Source organism: Juglans microcarpa x Juglans regia, chromosome 1D (assembly GCF_004785595.1).
Source record: "Juglans microcarpa x Juglans regia isolate MS1-56 chromosome 1D, Jm3101_v1.0, whole genome shotgun sequence".
NCBI lineage: Eukaryota > Viridiplantae > Streptophyta > Magnoliopsida > Fagales > Juglandaceae > Juglans > Juglans microcarpa x Juglans regia.
In genome coordinates this window covers 1,878,571-1,902,716 of record NC_054594.1, presented here as the reverse complement: position 1 = coordinate 1,902,716, position 24,146 = coordinate 1,878,571, and the positions used below count along the sequence as shown (strand labels likewise).

The 24,146-nt window shown below is 35.6% G+C and overlaps 3 protein-coding genes across 5 annotated transcripts; all 3 read right to left on the bottom strand.

The window, feature by feature from the left end:
* Positions 1-203: 203 nt before the first annotated feature.
* On the bottom strand, positions 204-2,928 carry LOC121249794 (red chlorophyll catabolite reductase). The gene is made up of 2 exons (XM_041148599.1): positions 2,467-2,928; positions 204-956 (listed from the first exon to the last, which is right to left on the bottom strand). Exons 1-2 carry the CDS (start codon positions 2,812-2,814, stop codon positions 321-323), a joined length of 984 nt encoding a protein of 327 aa, XP_041004533.1. The 5' UTR covers positions 2,815-2,928; the 3' UTR covers positions 204-320.
* A 194-nt stretch (positions 2,929-3,122) lies between these two features.
* On the bottom strand, positions 3,123-5,957 carry LOC121249854 (heat shock factor protein HSF24). Its single transcript, XM_041148679.1, has 2 exons — positions 5,304-5,957; positions 3,123-4,063 (listed from the first exon to the last, which is right to left on the bottom strand). Exons 1-2 carry the CDS (start codon positions 5,505-5,507, stop codon positions 3,434-3,436), a joined length of 834 nt encoding a protein of 277 aa, XP_041004613.1. The 5' UTR covers positions 5,508-5,957; the 3' UTR covers positions 3,123-3,433.
* A 12,089-nt stretch (positions 5,958-18,046) lies between these two features.
* LOC121249919 lies at positions 18,047-19,264 on the bottom strand. Of its 3 annotated transcripts, none has more exons than XM_041148790.1 (2): positions 18,694-19,264; positions 18,047-18,343 (listed from the first exon to the last, which is right to left on the bottom strand). In XM_041148790.1, exons 1-2 carry the CDS (start codon positions 19,133-19,135, stop codon positions 18,261-18,263), a joined length of 525 nt encoding a protein of 174 aa, XP_041004724.1. In that variant the 5' UTR covers positions 19,136-19,264; the 3' UTR covers positions 18,047-18,260. The 3 variants fall into 3 exon arrangements, with proteins under 3 accessions (XP_041004724.1, XP_041004733.1, XP_041004715.1); XM_041148799.1 differs by having other exon boundaries at positions 18,656-19,231; XM_041148781.1 differs by having other exon boundaries at positions 18,667-19,227.
* Positions 19,265-24,146: the final 4,882 nt, after the last annotated feature.

Here is a 24,146-nt window from a genome sequence, read left to right as displayed (position 1 = left end):
AATATTTTTTAAATATTTAAAGTACGAAAAAAATTTTAAAAAAAAGTCATTTGACCTTATCGGCGACATGTCTCGTGCTACACTGACAGACATGACTCTAAATATATATGTGTGTGTTTATGCCGGTCTAATGCATGTTTTGGCGAATATTGTATTTGCTTTCATCTTGCAAAAAATATAAATCGATCAAAGACGGCAAGTAAAGCCAAATTAAAGCATCTCATCTGCTCTTTCATTCTTTATATATAATTTATTTGGTACGATGAGAAATCAATTACACAGCTGAGCTGAGACCCTCGAAACAAATATGCATCGATCGATCATGTAACATTGTAGGCACTTTTTATAACTCGCAAGACTCGGTCTGCCACTTCATGCCCAAACTGCTTAGGCATGCTAGAGCTCAAGTCCATCTCTATTGCCTTTCTCTTTATTAGCATGTCCCTCTTCTCCAGCTCTGCTCTCTGTTCTATCTCCGAAACCTCTCTTCCCCCACCATCAACACACATATCCACCCAAATTCCCATAACCTCCTTCGCAATGGGACCGACATGTTCCCGTATGATTTCTTCCACACGTTCTGTTCCTGTTCTGGTTCCACCATCCTCGCATTTTATGCCAACCAAGATTCCGGTGGACGATACGACGCGACGGAAGTAGAGGGACGACGAGAAGTAGGGTTGCACTTCGGGGAGTCGAGCCAATCTTTGCCTGCATGCTTCGAGTTGGGTATCTTCGTAGAAGGTTTTGAGGTAGTCAGGATGAAGAACAGTGTCCTTGCGAGGGATTAAGTCGAGGAAGAGGATGAGAAAGGTGGGGCTGCATTGCACAAGTTCGAATTGGAAGTGGGGAATGTCTGTTGATGATTTGAGGTAGCCGGCGATGTTGGTTATCTCCAAGGCACCACCACCGGATGGTTGCTCCAAGTGTAGCCAACTTGCCAATATGAAATCAATCTGCCGGAAACCATGCATTATAAAAGAGATCTTGTTCACAACTCCTTATGGCAGATATATATATATATATATATATATATATATATATATATATATATAAAGTCCAAGCAATCATATATAATATTTTTAGAAGCAAAGCAAAATACATGATCTTCTTTGTGAGCATATAATATACACAGACACTTTAGAAGTATGGATATCCAATTACAAATGTCATAATAATATGACATGTTATGATGTAATACTCCTCTATCCAATCACATAAGCACTAAAGTTTAAAAATTTTTCAACATAATGTGAAATGACCGAAATATCATATCCATCTGCTTCTATTAAAACTCATTTTTCTTGTCAAATTTATTTATAGGCCAAGTGGGATATTGCATTTTAGGCCTCAAGGGTCATTTCAAAAGGTGACAAGGAAAAGAGAATTGCAGTTTTACACGTTTAAATTTCAGGGTTCAGCCATGGCATATCCCAATTATATTATAAAATATATTGCCACCAAGTCAAGTAAACTTGAGAGGGACACGACAGACGTGGCAGTCAATTCTAGATCATTCAGTTTTGTCCTTGTTTTTCCCTTATGGGCCTTATCTATTCATTCAGCTAGCATTGCCAATTTATCTGAAGAGTTCCTGATATTCTAGCTTGCAGGAATCATTACCCTGGAAATCTAAGTGCATGCATACATACATACATACATAATATATATATATATATATATATATATTAATATGATGAAAGGATAACCAGAAGTATAATGAATAATATTATACACCACACTCTCATTCTATTTTGATCATACTAAATGGTATGTGACATATTCATCACCATTAGATGATAAAGAAGTATACAATAAATAATCATTTAATAGTAATAAATGTATCACATCATATTTAGTAGAATAAAAGTAAGATGATAGTATGATGTATAGAATTTTCCATATATAATTTTTAGATAAATGTACAAATGAAGCAATACGACATGCCTGCACCCCAAAGAGAATAAAAGCCACACAAAATAATTAGATATTTTCGTTTTCCATTGTCAAACCCGTGGTCCCCAAGCCCCAAAAACTAAAAGAACTAGTAAAGGCAAATCCTTCTGGATCTAATTAGAAAAAAAAAAAAAATCATATCATAAATGGTATAAAATGAGAAAACTTGGAGAAAATTAAAGCAAAATTAAGTTGTGCAAAATTAAGTTGTGGAGATGTAGAAGGTAGTTAAAATTAAGTACCTGCTTATGATAATATGAACAATTATTGGGAGCAACACCCATCCATGGCTTGCCAATTACCCAAGAATACGGAAAAATTGACACTTTTGGGGATATATAAAGCCCTGAGCTAAACTTTACAAGGTTAAGATCCCAGGAAGATGTTTAATTTATCTAGTCATGTAGTAAAATGCAACAAAACAAGAGTAAAATGGCAGATTTGTGCCGTATGTAACAACTACAGACATATATTTTGTGTGGATGAAAGAGAGAGAGGGAGAGAGAGTACAGGAGATGTGTCGACGCCGCATCTAATTGAAAGAGTGCCCTGAGAAGTACCACTTTCATTCTGGTAGTATTCAACATCGGAGGGGACAGAAGAAGGAAGAAGTTGGTTGCCGAGGCGATTCTCTATGGCCGAGATGAGGCCGAGCATCGTGTCTCTGTGTGGGGCTAGTAGGTGCGGGAACTCCATAAGTTTCGACGCTCTTGTCTGTTGCTCCATACGAGACGGTATTAATGGTGGTGGTGTTGGAAAGGCAGGAAAAGAAGAAGATGATGGGCAAGGACAGGAAGGACCTGCTCTTGATAACCTCAGGGGAACAACATGTGGTGGCGATGGAAAAGTAAAAGCCATTCAGAAATTCTCTGTCCAAGTCCCACGCATATGATAGTTTTCCTTTCTGGTATACTTACAAAGTCCTTATCCACAATTTTTTTGCCTAAAATGCTAGAAGGAATAGAAATTACATTTGTAGTTTAGATTTTGTGTGATTTGTTTAACGATATATCTCTTGATAAAATTATATTAATAAATTTTAAATGAGTAATTGTAAAATAGTTATAAAAAAAAAATAATGTAATTTTAATGCTTCTTTGATTTAAAATCATCCTCTGAAGTCAGTAATTTTGATAAAATCACCTCCCAAAAGATCAAAATATTTCCCTAAAGTCCACAAAGCTTGACATATATCTTGATGGTTCGGTAACGAAACTAGAGAGATTAAAATTAATTATTATACATAAAAACTACAAACTTTACTACAAGAAGAAATCTGCAGTTTTGCAGTAACATTCAACCATATTCCACGATAACTATTATTTTAATTATCTTAATTACATAGAATGAAGAAAAAAGAGATGTGCCGTCCAGACTTGTCTAGCTTAAAACAAGCAACGCTAGCCTGAAGGCGGTGCACCAGGCCTTATCCTACGCACCCCGCCCCCTCCCTACGTGGCACACGTACGTTGTTTCGTTAATTACAAACCTTCATTTCCTTCGCTTCGGACCTACCAAAACCAATTTTCTCATTGCGCCCCCTCTTCTTCCCATTTCCTTTCAACCAAACACCGAACAGTTTCAAACTCTCCTCGTTTTGTTCAATCCTATTATTTTCATCATCATCTTCTTCGTTGGAATCAACTCCGTTCATCCCACCAACCAATCCATCGCGGCTGGACCCACTTATTCCTTGCCGCATTATGCCATTGATTTGATCGGGCCCCACCTTCAAATACCCAGTCAGAAACGCTACCAACTCCTCGCACTGCTGCTTCATCAGTGCCAGCTCCGAGCTCAGAATTTCGTTGTCCTTCCTCAATTTCTCGTTCTCGCCGGACAAATCGGTCACCTGCACTGTTGTTGTCGTCTCCAATGACCCCGGGTTCTTCGAATCCGGGGAAGAAGTGGAGGTGGACCCCAAGTCCTCGCCAGAGTTTGACGCCGAAGAGGGACCATCGCCGGTGGATTTAACCCCAGCAGGATCAAGTGACGGAGCTGCACTCACGGTCTTCCGACGTCGGATCTGAGAGAGGAGCTCCTTCTGCCCTCGCTTAAAATTCTCGTTTGCGAACTCCCACTTATCCGGCACGATCTTACGGAAGCCCTGCATCATCAACATTCAAGAATCAGTTAATTCTTCATTTTATTTTTATTTAATAATTTATGGTGTCGTATAAATTTGAAATTCTCGTGTAAATTTAGTAGCCGTCGTATTGGAAAAAAACAAATCTAAAATAAATAATAGTAATGTTTTACTCTCGCTCTATTTTGACTATATTAATCAATTTTTTGTAATAAATAATAATTTAATATTAATAAATATATTACATCATATTTAATAGAATAAAAATAATATAATATATACAATTTTTTAATAAATATCCGAATAATGATGCCTTACCCATTTTTATTTTTTCCTTTTATTTTTTAAATTTAAACTAAAAATCTTAAAACATTCTTGCATAATTTAAAAATAAATAAATTTAATTAAAAATAAATTTCATCCGAATCTGTACGAAACTACCCGAATAATTATGCCTTACCCATTTTTATTTTTTCCTTTTATTTTTAAATTTAAACTAAAAATCTTAAAACATAATGTTCTTGAATAATTTAAAAATAAATAAATTTAATTATATAATTTAATTAAAAATAAATTCTATTTTATGAAAATTATCTTCTTTTTACTCTTTAAATTAATTTTATAAAATTAAATTTATTTTTAATTAAATTAAATAATTATTAAATTTAATCTGAATTCAAAAGACTGAAACGATAAAAAAAAAACGGATATAAGGATATTATTACGGTTTTAATAATCCTTCCAGAAATTTCTCCATGAATATGGAGTGGGGTCCGGCAGATTAGCTGTACCTCCAATCGTACAGTAGCAGAGACCAAAGGACTGATATGGCCCTCAACAACCGACCTATTTGCACGCAGAATAAGGACAAGATCGTCTTATCAAATCGAGTGTGAACCTACTACTATTTAGAACCTTCTGGGAGTAATTTCTGTTTTCTCATCCTCCTACGACATAACTACTCAAGGGGCGTGAATTGACAATATATTTCAGAACGGGATATGATTTCAGAAAATTAAAAAACCTCATATTAACATAATCATGAAGATAAATCGATGTTTGTTTATAAACTGAATAGATAGAAAGATTGATGTTTTAAATATTTTATTTAAATTCAGAGATATCGATGTAATATATCTTATTCTGGGCAATATTAGTATGAGAGTAAGAAAAATGAAAAGAAGAATCGTTGAGAATCTGATAAATGGGAATTTGTGATGGTAGAGACGGGAATTAGGAGGATGTGATTGTGAACACTTACGTATGTGTTAAGCTGGCGGACGAAGCTGGAGAAATTGTTGTGCTTGAAATATTTAGGCAGCAAATCCTTGGCGAAATCTGCAGTCTTCCATACCACAAAAGTGGTGCCGCTTTCTCCCCACGAAACCACATCGTCCGTCTCCGGATCATCCACCAACTGATACGTCTTCGTCAGGAACGGCGCCGGTACACACCTTTGCGCCATTTCTCTCCGATTTGTCCCCCCTCGACGAGCGTCAACAACCACCCAAACTAATTGATGCTCCTTATTTTTAATCTAACAGAAAGAAAGAAAGCAAGCAAATCTGAAAATAAAAAAATCAAACGAAAATAGAAACGATCGATCGTTTAATTCTTTTCAGCAACTGAAGAGCAAGAGAGCAGTCAAGAATTCCCAGCCCCAGCAGTAGAAACCGGAGAGAAGGAACCGAAAGTGAACCGGATTATTGCTCAGATCAGATTCCATTAGTCAACACGGAAACCGGTTGTCGTGGTTGATGAGTAGCGAAAAATACCATAACTTCCTGTGAAAGAGTAGGGATAGTATTCCTCTTCAAAGTTCTGGGAAGCTACACATTTATATCAGAAAAAGGGGAAGAGACGACGTCACGGAAAAGAAAGATGTACGTGGGTTCTAGAAATCTTGAGAAACATCAATAAAAAAAAAAAAGAAACCCCACTGTGGTTTATTAGTCGTCTTTCAAAGCTAAAGAAAACGGAACGAGTAAATCCACACGCTATTATTATATAAATAAATACAATAACTTTTTTCCTTTCTTCCCAGACGAAAATGATGATGGGAGAATGAGAAAGAAAGGGAAGTTTTCTTGAAATGGGATTGGTGGAATTTATTATTTGGTCTTTTCTCTCTGGTGGTGGGGGAAGCTTCTAATACATTTCAACCGCACAGCAGGGAGCGTTATAAACGCGTGGATTTCAAAACACCACCCCAAGAAGAAAGAAGAAGAAACCCTACCACCTACCTTCCATATTTTCTTCAATTGCTTCTTTTCATCGTCACTTGCAGAAGATGAATCTGCCCTTTCAGCCGACACCACAGCTCCCTACAATTTAGCCCCCTTTGGATCGATCTTATTACGCACGCAAGCTCGAAGCTGGCTGCCCCCTTTCCCACCACCCCAAACTTTTTTTTTTCTAATATTTTATTTTTCTTGACCCGATTTTTACTACGTAATTTGAGTTGAAAAAAAAAATAAAAATAAAAACCAAATTGTACTTCAACCTCTAGTTTATCAATTTAAAGAGAGAATAAAATTATAAAATTAGGACTCATAATTATACGTTCATTTATATTCATTTGAATTTAGAAATAAGTTGAGATAATTTTATATGAGTTAAATAAAATATTATTATAATATTATTATTTAATATTATTATTATTTTAAAATTTAAAAAGTTAAATTATTTATTATATTTTGTTTGAAAATTTAAAAAAATTATAATAATGAGACGAGATGAGTTGAGGTGAGTTTCCAATCCAAACAGGATCTAATATTTTAACTTAATATTTTTCTTCAACTTTTTCACTTATTTTTCAAAATCTTATAAAACATTTTAACTCAAATAATTTTATTACTGTTCATAAATTATATCACTATTATTTACAGATTTTTCCTATCATACTCATATTATCTCATATGTCTGACCAAACGAAGTCTTAATAAATGTTATTTTCTCATTTTTATACTAGGGATAGGCAATAGGGCTCTACATCTTTTCTACCCGCCTCCACCGACCGACCTCGCCTGGGCAACACGAGCTACCCAATCGTCAGATGCAGGGGTGGGGTGTCCCGCTCGCATTTGTGGTGAACCAAGCGGAGGCTGGGAGCAGGCTTGGCCCAAGCTTGCTTGCACAATACCCTACAACCCTGCCTAGCCTATATATATTAAAAATAATAATTTTTAATAATAAAACGACGTCATTTTAAAACAAAATATTTATCTTAAAAAAATAGAGTTTTATTTTAAATTGAGGTTTTTTTTTTATATATTAAATTCCATATTTTTAATGAAAAAGTATAATAGGTTGAGATAAATAGTTTTGTATATTTGAGAAAGAAGTTGGGATTTTCTTTTTTCTTTTTTTTTACCGTAGATGAAAAATAACTCCATTTTAGGCCCGTAGGTTTTCAAAACTCACCATGGTGGTCTTTTTCTACGTAAGAGTAAGGCTGCGTTTGGACGACGTGTCTCCTTTCCAATTCCCGTAGAAAGATTTGCAATACCTTTCTTTATAATATAATTTGAAATTCAAAGTTTTAGTTCGGTAAAATTAGGCCTAGATTTGGTCCAAACCTAAATTCAATCTTTAATTTATGATCTAAGTGTAGGGTTTAAATTTGGAAGGTCTAAGGCTCCGTTTGAATGTTGAGATAGTCTATATCATCTTATTTTATCTTATATCAACATCCAAACATCACTTAAATATAAATATTTTTTTAATTCTTAATTTTTAACTTTTAATTTTTTATTTAATTACTACCTAATCATTTAAATGAGACATAAACCCAAGTCCTTTCCTCTGCATTCAAGCGACCATCAAAATGTACTACCAACATAAATAAAAAGGTCTCTTTAGGAAAGTGCTTTAAAAAAAAAAAGGTATCTTTAGGAAAGTATATTTATGTTGAATTAATGCTAGACATACCACCTACTGTTTTAAGTAGTTGGCTATGTTTAGAATCAGCTATCTTAACTAGGTGATTATTATTACTATTATAGTCTATAGAAAAATACTACTCTTACCATTTATTTCTATCCCTAGTTTTTATTACTGTGAGTTTTTTATTTTTTTTATTATTTTTTACTTAATGATTAAGTAAATATTTTTTAATAGTATTGTAAATTTTATTTTTTAAAAAATATTTAAATGTGTTAAAAAAATACATGTAAAAAATATTAAAAAAAAAAATCTCAAAATCACTAGCAGGAGCCCCTCCCTGCGGTGGGAGAGCACCGCCCTAGTACATATATGAGGAGATATAGATTCAACAAATTTAAGGGAATTTTCTGTGTACTTGTTTGGTTAATGAAACACATCTACACATATCTCCATTCAGAAATCAATTTGAGCCCCCATTAAATCGAAGAACACCATCTCTGCCCACCGTCGCACGACACCATTACCAGTCCATCAACACCATTAGTAATAAAAAAAAGAAAAGAAACATAATTTTTTAAAGAGAAAAAAATTAACTTTCGAATCAGAAACACAAAACATAGGAGGAAAGCACTGTGCTCGTTGCATCACAATTTCTTGGTCTGCTTCACACAGTCTTCCATGTCCTACTTCTCCGCATCTCAAACGCTTAAGGGCTAGCAGTAAATTTCCCACCTTAAAAAATAAAACCAAAATTAATTATTACTTGTGATTACAACTATCCAACAATTGAAAACCAAACCTAAATAAATTGTTGAAGTAGCCTTTTACCCGTTGGTTTCATTCCCTCCCAGATTCTAAAAATCCAGGATGATTACAGAAGTAGCCTTCTACCTTCCATTTTTCTTTGTCTATTTCCTAGCCCCAAAATCTCAAGCAAAAACCAGAGAGGACATACTCTTTATTCTCAGCTAACCCTTCTTTTTAATTTATTTGAAAAATATTATGTATTTGTTGTGAAGTTGTCTGCCTTTTTGGACCGAAACTTTTTTCGATTCAATTCAATTGCCTCCTTTCGGCTCGAAATTGGATTACTTGGGGAGAAGGTGGCCGTAGAGGCCGCGCCGAAGAAGGTGAGCAAATCAGAGATGAGGGATTTTTCACTTGGAGAGATTTCGGTGGAAGAGGGAGATGAGGACGCTTCGATTTGAGGAAAGGCTTTTCACTTAAGAATTTTTCACTTATCACCTATAGACAGGTCTATGAAATGAAAAATAGAGAAGCGACGTGGCAACATGTCATTGAAAGGCTGTTATTTAAACTTCAGCATATTGAACACTTTGAAGATTTTCTCATGGTTATATACTTGAGATTTGTACAAATTATTAGCCTAATTTAATTACTTTTCCACTCTTGATTGCACAATTTGCGGATGGGAAAGGTTTGAATGATTCCTCATCTTGGGGAATACAAATGTTCATGTGATCAATACAGAGATATTTGGAACACGACTACTGCGTGGAGTTGCCGTTAGTTGCCACATATTCACAAGCTTTCGAACATAATCGGTCTCACTCTTATTTTTTACGGTATTAAATTGAATTAAATTGAGTTGATCTGTGATGATAAAATATTATTTTTTAATATTATTATTTTAAAATTTAAAAAAATTAAATTATTTATTATATTTTATATTAAAATATATAAAAATTATAATGATAAGTTGATATAAATTTAAGTTCTAAACAAACCTAAATTAGTTTGAATATAAATATTATTAAAATGGATCAAAGATTTTGTTGACTTTCTCGAACGTCAAGTATTGCGAAATCACATTTTTCGGTTACCATCGAGAAATGTTCGTAATATAATTTTAAGGAGTGTTATCATTAACGTTATATTTTTTGGAATGATATTCTCTTTTATGACGATGGTTTTCATTGGAGTGATGGTTTAAAAAGTGCTAAGAGACACTGTTATTTACTAGTAGGTGTGCTCTTTGCTAATAAATACCTAATAATCTATAAATAGAGACTATTTATATACTTGAATTCGTTTTTATCCATCACTAACTTATGAAATATATACTTTTACGAGTGTCACCGTCTTTTCAAAATTTCTTTCATATTTATTTTATAAAATTCTACATGTAGTTCAATATATATGTATATATATAAAAAATGCTAAAGTCACACATGGGGCTCTGACAGTATTTTTTTTTTTAAATTTGATAATTAAGAAAGTGTTTTTTTATTGATATTGTAATTTTTTTTAAATATTTAAAAGTATTCAAATAAATAAATAAAACAAAACAAAACAAAAATTACACTGTCAGGATCGTCGGGATCCCAGGTGTGGAAGTAGAGCCACACTCAACGCGGCTTTCGTTTTCTCGGACCCAAAATAAAAAATATCTTTATAGGTGGCGTGAACCCAAGGAAACCTCCTCCCTCGTTTTCATATTCGTGCCTTCTCGCTGGACGTTGAAAATTTAGCCTAGTTTGATTGTACAGACTAGATTAAATAAAAAATAGATGAATAATAATGAAATAATTTATAAATAATAGTGAAATAATTTAAATTAATATAATTTATAAAATTGAAAAAAAAATATAAAAAAAAAATTGAAGAAAAATATTATAAAGTTAAAATATTATTAAAATATAATTTTTTAATAAAATTTTTGTTTTGAGATTTGAAAATGCTAAATTTTATATTGTATTTTATTTAGAAGTTAAGAAAAGTTATAATGATTAGATAATAATTAAACGAGAAAGTTAAAAATTTTAATATTTGGAATTAAAAAGTATTTGTATTTGAATAATATTTAGATGTTGATATGATATGAGATGAAATGAGATATGTCGAGATTATCTGTTAAACCAAACGAGGTCTTAATCATTTGTAGTCATGCCAATGCCAATTGTTAGCGTCGTGTTTCGCACATCTTTAAACCAAGCTTTGACAGCTCAGATCTTCGAAAGCGAGCCATGCACAAGGTAGAAAACTTTATTGCTTTGAAAGAGCGGCCTTAGGATCGGGGAGCATTCGGTGCCAAAGTTAGTAAATATTATTAGAGTGTAGTAAATAAGTAAGAGAATTTAAAGATTAGAGATAGTTTTTCGGTACCTGAGGTTTGTTATTTATACCGTGTCTGGGAATGGTGCAGCTTGTCTTTTCCCATGAAGTTCAAGCTTCTCTTTTGGTGTATGTTGTCATACTTTCTTTAATGTAGCGTGACTCCTTGTTGGCTTCATGATTGTTGTGTTTGATTTAATTAGCAGCGCCATTAATGTGAAGTGGTTTCTTGAACCCCAATTCGATTTATATGAGCCGTAGATGACTTGATGTCAATAAATCGAAAGTTCTTCGTGTTCTATATGTGTTTCATGCATATTATGTTCTTGAAAGCGACCTCAGTGTGTTAGGTCATTCTGTCTTGTCGATCAATCGGCGCCCTTACCTAATTGTTATTCCGTTCCTTGTTTTTGAGTAAGAGACCCCACTAGGCTAACTTCCTCGCCCCGTGGGCTTTTCCAAGAGAAAAATTCTCCTTACACCAATCATATTGACTTTTGGAACATAGTCAATTTTATAAATTTTTACACAGTATTATTTTTTAAACGTGCGATGTTTTTACAAGACATCAGTTCGGGGCATGACCGTTCCTAGAATCCTAATCGTCTAATTTACCCATTTCAAAATCAATAATACGTAGTTTGGTGGTAGAAAGTGTAATGTTCTCAAAAATCATTCTCATAATAGATTTTCAGTAATCTTGTTTTATCCGTATCCTACTTCTTCTTCTTTTTTTTCTTTTTTTTTTAATGCAAGCAAACTTCATTAAAATAAAAGATGATACATGCTAGGGGTGAAATTCCCAACAAATGCCCCAATAAAATAACCACAGTGCAAGAGTGGTAATAAAAAAGAAAAAAAAATAGATTTTGAGACTAATTTCTTAGTCACTACCCAAACTTTACAAAGAGGGTACCGTCTTAAAAGACGTTCAAAAGGTAAGCCACCGTTGGAAACGTATAAGTAGGTGCACTGTAGTCTGTTGTCTTGAGATATTTTTTAGAGAGATCTTTAGTCCCTTTTACAAAATCACCGGTTATAGAAAGCGATAACGTGGATAGACTGGCATCGGAAGATCAAATCTGCAACAAGATAGTAAACTCGCGCCTTTGGAGTGGCGCGTGAGTGCCACGCACAGGTGGTATGGAGGTGGTGTCGGGTTGATATGAAGGATTAGAGGGTAGAGAATCTGCTAGTGCGGCGCGTGTAGCCAGCGGAGCTGTTGGAGGGCAGAGGTGCGTGAAGACCACGCGCAGGCATTTTGAGTGCGGTTCTACGTCATCCCAACAGATCGGTAGCAGGAGAACTTCATGGTGGGGCGCATCTCGACTTTCCATAGCCGAAGTGCAACAGATTTGAGAAAATCCGAACATATAAGTACATTTACATATAGGTAGTGGAAAATAAAAGAAAAAATAAAAGGAGATGGAGAGGAAGGTAGAGTCGAGACTCACACCTTCCTCTCTGGCAATACCGAACGAAAAGATAGGTTTTTTTCTTAGAGAGAAGTCAGAGAGAGAGAGAGGACCGATTTATCCATATCCTACTTATTTATTCGTACTATACTCAATTTTAGACTGTGTCCTATTTATATACATAAAAATAAGTAATGTTAAATATAGTTTTAGGGTATGTAAGTGTTGTATATTTATTTTAAAAAAGTAAGATCCACCATTAGAAAAATAATTTTTTTCATGTGTCCTAGATTTTATCACTTTTTTCAATGAAAATGCGCGAGGTTTGTGCATCTTAAAATTACTAATATCATTTCTCCATAAAAATTCATCACAAGAAATACACATTATTTATATTCGGTATAATTTCTTCTTCCTATCTTCTTAATTACTTGGTCGATCTTAATAGTATGGTTTTTTTTTTTTTTGTTAAAAATGCGTGAGACTTGCACATCTTAAGATTACTAATATCATTTCTTCATAAAAATGCATCACGAGAATACACTGTATAATTTCTTCTTCCCATCTTCTTAATTACTTGGTCGATCTTAATAGTAAGGCTTGCCTTTTTTTTTTTCTTTCTTTTGTTGATAATATTTAATGTAACTAGGAGTTTTAGAACATTTATTTGTAACTAATTATTTTCTGTAAAAATGATTATTTTTTTATTAAAATGAGTTTATCTTTGTTATAAATAGTTATTTTCGTCACAAATAATCTGTCACAAATGCTTTTTTTTTTTATAGTGTATATAATTACTTGATTGATCTTAATAGTAAGGCTTGTATTTTTTTTTTCTTTTGTTGATAATATTTAACGTAACTAGGAGTTTTACAACACTTTTGCCAGATTTGGATAGATAGATGTATTTATTTCATTCAATCTCATTTTAATATTTAAATGTTATAAATATAAACATTTTTTAAATTCAAATTTTCAAATTTTCTTTTTAAAAATTAATGTAAGCAGGCTCGATCAGCTCCACGTACGTACGTACGCTAGCTAACGAACGGTCTTGAACATGAGGTACTTGCATTGACAAATACAAATAATTCAAAACTAAAAAAATAATTACTTAAATTAGTTGGAATCATTAGAATTAAGTGTGTAATTAATACGATCCGCTGGCTGTGAATCGGGCTGTGAATCGCGTACTGACTTATTCCCGAAGCACACATCTCATGATGATCATGAAGAGTGAAAAATCTGTCTTCATTTTCTTTTCAGTTTTTGTTGAATCCAAGCTTCAGATCATGCGTCAAATATTATACAGTCAGAATCATTGAAAAGTTGACCAAATCGACCATTTATGTTTTTATATACTTGTCCGGACATGCATCGTTATATCTTCAGTTGAACTTGAATAGCCATGGCATGCCTAACAAGGGAGCCTACCGACAAGAAAAAATGAGTCGATTGATGTTAGGTTTAAATTTTAAATAGATACTTTTTATATAAGTCTTTTATAAAAATGTGAATCTTATTAATAAAGAAAAAAATTTTAACATTTTTTTCTAAATAGAATCTACTTTCTTTACAAAAATTTATATGAAACTTATCTATTCAATACTTGTATAAATTATTTTTTTATTATAATTAACTTTTTTATTGCAAATATATGGACATGAATTTTAGGCATATACTCAAACTTTATATAAAAAAATCTAGACAATGATATGGTTTAATGTAAAGAGTATATCTCCAGACACTATGTATCATGATATATTTAATGAAGTAGATTTAATGAATATGTATGTCGATCCACATTAATTGATAAATTTTTTACGATAAGAATGACTATTTATGATGAGAATATACTTATTTTGATAAGAAATAGTCATTTTAGTATAAGAAAACTTATAATAAATAAATAATTTTCTTATAGTGTCATACCCATTAATTAATATTCATACGAATTTAATCATGTATTGCTAGGAGCCATATTTGAACTGATCTAATTTATAATAAAAGAAATTTTATAATATGATAAATCTGGCATTTTGTAAAGTTCTTTGGATAAGGTTTATCTTACAGGTTGAGTAGACTGCACATATATACATAAATTCTTTGGATAAGAGAGAGTCGAGACTGAGTCTTCCATGTATTATTGATTGACTAGACTGCACATACATACATAAATTTGCTAAAAAAGTTATTATTATTATTATTATTATTTTCTTGGGGTGTCTAGTTCTAGAGGATGATCGTTTTCAAATTTGGAAGATGAATGAGTCCGATCAGAAGGTGGCTATAGAAAAATGTTTTATCGATTATATAAATAAATTTACAAATTAACAGCCTGGTCTTGATGTTGTATTACTTTTATTATAAAATATATTTATTATAGTATATAAAGATATTTTAATTTATAAATTTACTTTTATAAAAACCGTATCTATTCCATTTAGAATATTCTATTTGTTTCATTCTTATCCTCCTGATTGAGAAATTAGATCTGGTTTGATTTGATCGATGAGCTCATCTTATTTTATATAATTATTATAATTTTTTAAGTTTTTATATAAAATATAATAAATAATTTAATTTTTTTAAAATTTTAAAATAAAAATTATATTATAATAATATTTTATTTAATTTTTAATTATATTTCATCATATTTTATTTGTGTAACTAAGGCCAGCAAAAGACAGACGCACCTCCCACATCATCATGACCTAACTAGCTTGTACCTGCCAGCTCTTTCCTACGAACTTACGGACGTACGTACGACTCTCGGTTTATCACATGCTTTGAGATATTATGGGTTTACATCGATCCATCTACATTTTCTTCTTCTGTTTCAATGCTACGACGTCAACGACCTTTAGTAAAAGATTCTTTAGAAGCACGCGGATAAAAAATATGTTGATTAATATATATATGTAGCTTCTTTAAATATTTCCAAAAAACCATCAAATTGTCATAAAAATTATTATCCTAGTTGTCATTTTGCCTACCTTCAAGCTAACAAGTCCATTGCAATTTGTGGATCAAATCATAAAATTATGTTCCAAATTGGAGGTACTTGTTGATCAATATCCTTCGCTCCAAAGATTCGTCACATATTGTTGATATATTACATTAAGGCTGCGTTTAGTTGCAAGACTCAACTGAAATCAGTCTAATTTTAAACTGACTCTAACATTTAAATACTCACTTTTTAAATTACTAAATTCATCTCAATTCAAAATTACCTTATACGTGGGATCCACAATTTAATACATTTTTATACGTAAGATCCATAATTTTTTTTAACTTTTCATAAAAAGTATTAAATTCGTCTTAATATCGAAACACACTTTAAATCCAATTTAGATGGACCTCACATAACTCATTCCACTACTCAACTCACTACTATTCATAAAAAACTGAGCTCAGCTAAATTTAGTTCAACATCTAAACGCAACCTAAATAAATCATTAACTTTTGAGAAGAATCCAAGTGATCAGAAAGAGCAATCATACATATAAAGGAGATTGTGATGTGCATGGGGGATTGAACCTAGAACAAGACCTCTAATATCCTTATGGTGAAACTGGCCTCGTTTATTTTACGGGAAAAAAGTTGAATTATTTATTTTATTTTGTATAAGAATTTAATAAAATTGTAATAATTAGATTAGATGAAATGAGATGAAAAATTTTATGAAAGTGAACGAGGCCCAAAGCAGGCCAAATATTTACACCGTTAATTGGCAATGCATTTCTTCTCTCTATATGTGTATACGTTGTTGCATGTTTCTTGAAGCTGCTGGCTATGTTATGCATTTCTTCAAGCACGTTCTAGTACATAATAAATTATCAAAATGAAGTGTGCATCTCTTTGTTTAAGGTCACAACGGCCATCCAATCATGAGTTTGGAAATTCAGAGAAATTAATCCCATTAAACTACTAATTTAGAAGTGACCGGAAACTTGAAGAATTAATGGAAGAGTATAAAAGTAGAGACTAGGCATTGAAAACAACATATATTTGAAAAGCATCGAGTACTGTAGGGTCCGAACCGTCCAATTAATTGGGTAATGGAACTACGTAGTCTTTGATGTGAAAAGGATTTAAAAAAAAAAAAAGGGAAGAATTCGAATTCAAAAATATGGACGGCTTGTTTGTATATCCCACTGTCAATCACACATGTATCATCCTTTTTCTATATTTAATATATGCTGTTTATTTTTAAAAATATGTACACATGAAATGCGCCCACACAAAAGAATGGTTTAGATTTAGAGATGAACGGTTGAGATAATTTGTGAATAATAAAATAAAAGTTAAATTATTTATTATATTTTATCTAAAAATTTAAAAAAATTATTTTAAAATTTGAAAAAGTTGAATTGTTTATTATATTTTGTATGAGAAATTGAAAAAATTATAATGATAAAGATGAGATGAATTTTAAATACAAACAAGACAGATTTACAACTGGTTTTGATCCGCTGTAGGCGTTGCTGGACCCCATTAAGTGACAAGAGGCCGGCCCCATGACTTATAAGGGCAACAGCCCGCAATCATGCAGCCCAACAAATGGGGTCTATACTCTATACTTCGGTCCCTCATTCTACAATCACAAAAGTGATGCCCTGTTCAAAATAGTGGAGCACTGTTCTGGGCACATGCAGCTTTGGTCGGTGAGAAATGATATTTGCAATTCGATGCAAACGATAAAAATTTGTACTATTAAACATGATATGATTTGATTTGTATGATCAAATCTTATTATATAAATGTTATATGCGAATGATGTGTTCTCCGCACCAACTTACGAATAGAATTACTTATCATGAAAATTTTGTTTGGAGCGTCTCGCTCCTCCTCTTATACCATCTTGATTTAAAAATAAAAAATAAAAATCTCTAAGTCCTGACCATTTAAAAAAGGTATCATAATGCTTGGCAGAAGTTAATTATAATATCATGGGTCCGACCCATAATTTTGAGCTGTTTTACTTGAGTTGTTTAATTTTATCTTTCCAACCCAATAAAACTAAAAAAGAAAGAAAGTCTTGGAAGCCACCTCTAGCTACCTCGTTTTATACGCGTAATTCAACTTGATTTAAATTAATTTAATTTAAATTATACGACTCCTTTTGTTATTCGGATCAGGAAGTGTTCCAAGCGTTGATTCTATATATATATATGCAATCATGTATTCTTATCAAAATCAAAAACTTCTTCCAGCATCATTATATCTAACCTTGGATTACACTCAAGTGCCTTTCCTTTTCACGAAAGGAATTAATAAGTTCTATCCCATGAAAGAAAACGAGCTGTAGCCATTAAGAAAGGTGATTCTTATTCCAGTCCAGACAAAAAGCTTTACCAACATTGAGAGAGAGAGAGAGAGAGAGCTTTTGTTGTCTTTCCTTAACCTAAACTTCCCGGCCAAAAAGACGGAAATTACAAAACCCTATTCAATCAGACACAAGTATCTTCCTTTTCATGACGACCCTTTTATACCTAGAGTTCAGACAAAGAAATCTAGCTACCAATCCACCAAAACCAAGTGAAAAGATCAGAAGACAGCTGGGCACTAGCAAATTAACAACACCACCGAATACAACCAATTAAAGCAACCAAAAAAAAAAAAAAAGAAGTCAAACAGTACAAGTTGGTTTCCATTTAAAAGGGTTTTCGTTCACATTTACTTTCATAATCTCGCTAATTAAAAATAACTAAAACAAGCAAAGAGTCGGTAGGGGAAGGGAATCATATCAAGTTGGTTGACGTTGGTGTCTGGTTACTTTGACAACTCTGGTTTGGTTCGCACTTAAACCTCATACAATATCGATATATATCATTCATTCATTAGCTTGAACATTGCCGCACAGAACAAGCAACCACTTGCGCCCACTGTTTCAACCTTGTCTTCACCGTCTGAGGATTATCACCTTCACCGATCGATTTCCCGAAAAGAACAAGAATAAGATTTCAGCACCACATAAATATATAAAACATATATGTTTCTGATAAGGAGATCTATGCATTGCTATATATATACAAACAAATACTAGCTATAAGCCTATATGATCATTGAGCTAATTTCACGTGTAGTAACTAACACGTTGAGATGAAACAGATAGTAAATCTAATTAATTGGTATAACATGAAGGAATTCATATTCATGGAATCAAAAGTTTTTGGTTAAAAATGATGCTTTGAAGTTAAGGGAACGAAAAATATATGGAGGGATTCATGAATACATGATATTTACCGGGGCCGAAGAGGTTGAGGGGACTACCGAGGGGAGACGGAGTGCTGTCGCACTCCGAAGCCGTGGAAGAAGACGGCGGCGTGGTGGTTGACTTGGAAACGGTGTCGTTATATTGCTTGTTGACGGCGTAATAGAGGCCCAGAGCGGGCAAAGTATCAGACAAGCGCTTATAATCCACCTCGGGCGAAGGCGAGTCTTCGAAGCCGAATCCCAACTCGATGCAGGCCTTGAGCTCGTCGAGATCCTCGTCGGTCACGCTCTTGCTCCGGCGGTTCTTGCTGTTTCCTTTGCGCCGGAGCCACGCCTCGTCGCGATAGGCGTCCGGGGACCACGAGTGCTGCTTGTAAAGAGGAGATATCATCCGCGGTTGAGCCAGCGACGGCGTTTTCGATGGTTGAGGTGGCGTTGGCGAGTGTGGCCGAGACATGGGGGCGGCGGAGACCTCGAGCACAGCCCCTAGGGCGGGCATGTGCAGAGGTCTGAGGACCTCGGGCGCTGGGTCTGAGAGCGCTATGGCTTTTTCCTTATTCTGATGAAATGGTTGGGCATTGGGATATATGGAAGGGGATGCGTTCTAAAGGGAAGGCTGTAACTTGTGGTGGGAATGGCAGTGGGCCAGTGGAGCCGGGTATGACTTAGCTGTGGGGTTGGTCCGAGTCATCATGATCTGTCGTTTAGCTTTGCTTCAGTTTTTCTTTACCTTCTTTTTTCCTGGAAAGTTATATATATATTCCGTTTGCTTGCCGAGAAAAATTAGGACAGAAATTATTTAATTATACACGTCATAATTTAGGAGTCTTCTGGAAGTTAGTTAATAGGTGGGAGAATTGGCTGTACAGTCGTAGCCAGACATTTATCAACAAGTTAGTTAATAGGTGGGAGAATTGGCTGTACAGTCGTAGCCAGACATTTATCAACACAGAGTTTCATAATATCTACTGCATGTGTAATTAATTAACCTCGACAAAAAGTAGCTAAATTTAGTGCAGTTTAGATAAGGACTCGTTGGTTTTGAATATAAAATCATAGATATTTTCTTAGTTGCCAAACAGAAGACGTATATATAAGTTACTGCATGCACTGTAATTTTCCAAGGCTTCGTGGTGAAGAGAAATCCAGTCAAAGAAATTAAGAGAATGAAGACTTTTTGCAGGTGATGACAGATCAATGACAGATCCGCTGAATAAGAAATACAAGACAGCATAAAACGACCCTACATGATCAATCAAAATTGAGTTGAAAATTGAAGATATTAATGGACTTCTAAATTTCCTTTTAATAAAGCATATACCGTATTGATGCTTGGGTTTCCATGTACAAAGTAATCAAAGATATTAATGGGGGTGATGCCGTCACGAGTCTGCTTATCATCTACTAAGGCTATATGTGGTTCACAAAGTGATATTAATCATTAATTAATGTGATTTATTACCTTTTTAATTTTTTATAAAAAGCTAAATCTATCTTAACTTATTTCTTATATTAAAACACATATATTAAAACAAATCTCAATAGAGCATATAAAATACTACTATTTATAAATTAATTAATCAAGTTGCGTACACTACCACAAGTATACGATCCAATTGTGTCCCAATCTGAGGTGGCGGCTAGCTTGCTGTTGCCGCTTTCCTCGGACATATTTATTAGTTCTTGTTTACTCGACAACTTGACAGAACATGCTTCGTTTTATTGCAAAACAGGGATTTGTTTTCTGGGATTGCTCGCTTCTCTTTCTTCTAAGGAAATGATATGATCTCTTTCTTTCTTCAAGGGAACGATCGATATCATATGTACAGGGCAAGTTACGTGCATGTTGCAATTTGAGACCAGGTCAAGGCTGCCAATAGTGGAACTCCAATACATTTCACGATCTTCCCATCTTTAATTCATATATAGAAACAACTGTTGACACATCTTTAATTTGAATCGTGTCTACATTTATTGTGCTTCCCTATACTCCACTACTCATGCAACCACTTTCTCTATTAGCCAATAACACTAGCTACTTTATAATTTGACGAACTATGTATTCAAGCGGTCACATCAATTTGTAAGATTTCTTTTGTGTAATCTCTTTGTAGTTATAGTATTTTTCTAACTCTAGTATTACATTTTTCCTCTTTTCTTCTTCTTGTAAGTTACAAATATGAAAAATTGAAATTGACCACTGGTTTTTGCATCCATACTTTGTTATTGAGTACTATCTACCAAATAGATAAAAATTAATACTAGATGTAGTTTTAAGGTATGCAAACTCGCACATTTCTTTTGAAAAAATTGGGGTTCACCATGAAAAAGCTGATTCTTTCATGTGCATATCAAATTTCTCTACTTTTTTAAAGAGAATACATAGAATTTGCACACTTTAGAACTATATAAATCGTTTCGCGTTGATAAATTTGTTTGCATGTATTACTACTTTTAATGTTGTGTTTTGTACGACTTTGGGCCGGGTTCTCGCAACTTAGGTCGTAGGTCTTTCACCTGCAGACTAAAGAAAATACGAAGAGTGGGGGGCGTTGGTAGGAGCCGGGGAGCCTCTGATGCTTAAGTCAGTATCTCCTTAGTAGTTTGTGCAAGAGCTTAGAGAAATCAGAGAGAGTTCTCCGTACTTAGAAATTGGCTTTTATACTAGGTTTCTGGGTGAGGACAACGCATACCTGACCTCAGGGAGTTCATGTCATTTCAACTATTCACTTAATCAGAATCCTTTAAGGTAGCGTGGCTCTTGGGGTGGCATCACTAATACGACATAGAGTCTAGGGAGAGGCGCCATTAATGCGGCGTGGCTCGTTGACTCACTTTATCCTGCGGACGTTCCTTATCAACCATCTCTATGCCTGTTGTCAGGAGATCAAGGGTTTCCCGTATCTCCTGCCCACCTGCTTGCACAAGTTCTCGAGGATTGGGTGTCAACGGGGGGTGTCAGGGTGGCCAATCCCATCTACCCCTTACCATCTGCTTTTTCCACTTGTGGATTGCATCATGGGTGAGTTTTGCTCATGGGCCGAGTGTTCTGCAAGGGCCCACAGACTCCTTTTAGAGGAGAGTTGTTGGGCATTGGTTGGGCTTTCTGACTCACTCCCCATAGATCCCTCATGGGCTTGCCATAAGGGCTGAGAGGAGGGAAAAATCCCCTTACAATTACCCAGCCAATTCCTATTGGACTGGTCCAATGGTAGTTCCTTTTTGCAATTATCTTTGGGCTATTATTTTTCAGTGGATGCGACCGTTGAGCCCGTCTTCCTTATAAATGGGCAGTTATTACTCTCCCCCGGCTGTGTTACATGTTAGGCCCTTGGTTATATCCTACATGGTTTTTACATAATTTAATGGTGTCATGAGACGGTTCCTCTTCCGACTTTATGGGCATATTTTTTTACAGTTGTATTCAGTACTTGATTGCGTCCATTCTGTTCCCTCAGCATTGATGGTGTCAAGCAGCTCCTCCCTCCCTACATCACATCATACAATGCGTTATGCTGGATTCGTGTTTTTCCTGCTAGCTCCGTGGGGTGCATGCGTTCCCATAACTTTGGGATGCTAACTGTTGTAGGGGTCTATTTAAGTTCCCCCATTGGTCGTTGGAGCCCACTTTGCTCTTTCTTCCTTTCAGAGTTCTTTCCGCTTCCATCTTTCCTCTTCAAATTTCTTTCTGTGTGCGTCTTGTGCCTTTCTCTCTTCCATTTTTCTATCAGCTCCCAAGAACCCTTCACACCTTGATCCTAAAACCTCTCATCCTGCCAAGCCTTTGAGCTCCTTGCAGACTCCTGGGGGCCTGAACCCTCCTAAGGTTCGTACTGAGTCGCAGAGATTCGACGGGTTCTCGTGGCGATCGGTGGTGACTGCTGGTGAGTTTGAGTCCCTGAAGATGACCTACAAGGTGCCTGGCATCATCAAGTTGGAGGTGCCATCCCTCGATGAAAGCGTTGTAGATTCTGAAGGGTACGCGTAAAAGGTGACCCTGTACCCCCAACATGTTCTCCAGTGGCCTTAGGTTGCCTTTCTGCCGTCCATTCCGCGATATGCTGGATTGTGTTTGGCACCTGCTCAACTCCACCCAAATGCATGGAGGATCTTGGTGTCGTGTCGTGTCATCTAGCGGCGAGGGCTGGAGAAGGTTGGTTTTGAGCACCCTGATCTTACTGCTCACGAGTTTCTCTTGACCTACAACCTTCTGAAGCAAAGTGGGAACACTTGCAACTTTCGGTCCATCCAGGCATTGGCTCGTTTAGAACCATAGTACAACAAGGTGAAAGGGTGGAGTCGGCGCTTCTTGTTCGTGTCATCTGGGGGTTTATGGGTGATGACAAGAGTTTCAGACGCTCGACGACTCTTGAGGCAGTCAGTCGGATCGAGAATGTTCGTGCCTGGGTGAAAGCCCACCCGAATGTTATTTTCTCCGAGGGTCTGTTGGACGAGGGCAGCCTTCAACGATACTTGCCTCCCCCGGCCAACTTGCGTTTTGCTGACTGGGTCATCTCGATGTAGGTGACCGTTCCTCAAGTCAGGGGGAATGAGTCAGTAGGCATTCCCCCAACTGGCCGGGGGAGGGGAAAGGGAAGAAACCCAAGAGGGAATCTCTCACCAAAAGCGATTTTGACGACATCGTGCCTGTGCTTCCCCCGGGGCAATCTTTTATCATGGTACTCTTCCAGGGGCCCCAACCCTCATCGAAAAGGCGAGAAGAGGTTGTATCGTCTCCCAATGTCTCGCCTTCTTTTCCTTCCCCACGAGAGGTGGACGGTGCTGATTCCTTTCAGCGAGTTCATGCTGACCCTTTGACAGCCAGTCTTACACAGCCCCTAGGGGGGAGGAGTTGCTCCCCTTGCATTTTTACGGGGTCCTTTTGGACCGTTCTGTTCGGGAGTCTCAGATAGTGCCCTCATCTCCTGACATTGGCCTCGAGAGGGTTCATTGGCCCTTATCCGAGGAGCATCCTACCGGGGGCGAGGATTTTCTGGATCGGGTTTCTATTCCGGAGTCTCCTATTGCTTATTCTCCTGAAGTCGAGATTGTCTCGACCGAGCCCAATTTGGAAGACGACGGGGATGAAGATGCTGTGTTTGGGAGGGAAATAGCAAGGGTCGTGTCATGGGCCGAGGGGGTTTTAGTGGACGTACTTGAGACTGAGGTTGCAATGATGTCGATGGAGGTCAACGAAGCTTCGACTGTTGATGTCAATGTTGGGGCTCCATTGCCCTTCACCTACACCATCCCGGCCTTGACCTCCGTGGAAGTTAAAGCTGGGGCTTGAGTTGGCGAGGGTGATGAGGTCCCAACCACTTTGGTAGACGCTGGTGCTTATTTGTCCTTCACTAACACCATCCCGGCCTTGGTGTTGACTGGAGTTGGTGCCGAGGCAGGGATAAGAGCGGCGAGGGAGATTGAAGGAGAAGTTCCTATACGTGCTGCGGGAGGTGAAGGCAAGGATGAAGTCCAGGAAAGTCCATCCCCGACAAAGTTCGTGATGGGTA

What these genes read in the sequence shown, in the direction of transcription:
- LOC121249854 (XM_041148679.1), bottom strand. Translation starts at nt 5,507, where the DNA reads ATGGCGCAAAGGTGTGTACCGGCGCCGTTCCTGACGAAGACGTATCAG. An exon ending in TCCGCCAGCTTAACACATAC is followed by an intron (nt 4,064 to 5,303) that starts GTAAGTGTTCAC and finishes TTGATGATGCAG; the next exon opens with GGCTTCCGTAAGATCGTGCC.
- LOC121249794 (XM_041148599.1), bottom strand. Translation starts at nt 2,814, where the DNA reads ATGGCTTTTACTTTTCCATCGCCACCACATGTTGTTCCCCTGAGGTTA. An exon ending in GCGGCGTCGACACATCTCCT is followed by an intron (nt 957 to 2,466) that starts GTACTCTCTCTC and finishes GGTTTCCGGCAG; the next exon opens with ATTGATTTCATATTGGCAAG.
- LOC121249919 (XM_041148781.1), bottom strand. Translation starts at nt 19,135, where the DNA reads ATGCCCGCCCTAGGGGCTGTGCTCGAGGTCTCCGCCGCCCCCATGTCT. An exon ending in CCTCAACCTCTTCGGCCCCG is followed by an intron (nt 18,344 to 18,666) that starts GTAAATATCATG and finishes CGATCGGTGAAG; the next exon opens with GTGATAATCCTCAGACGGTG.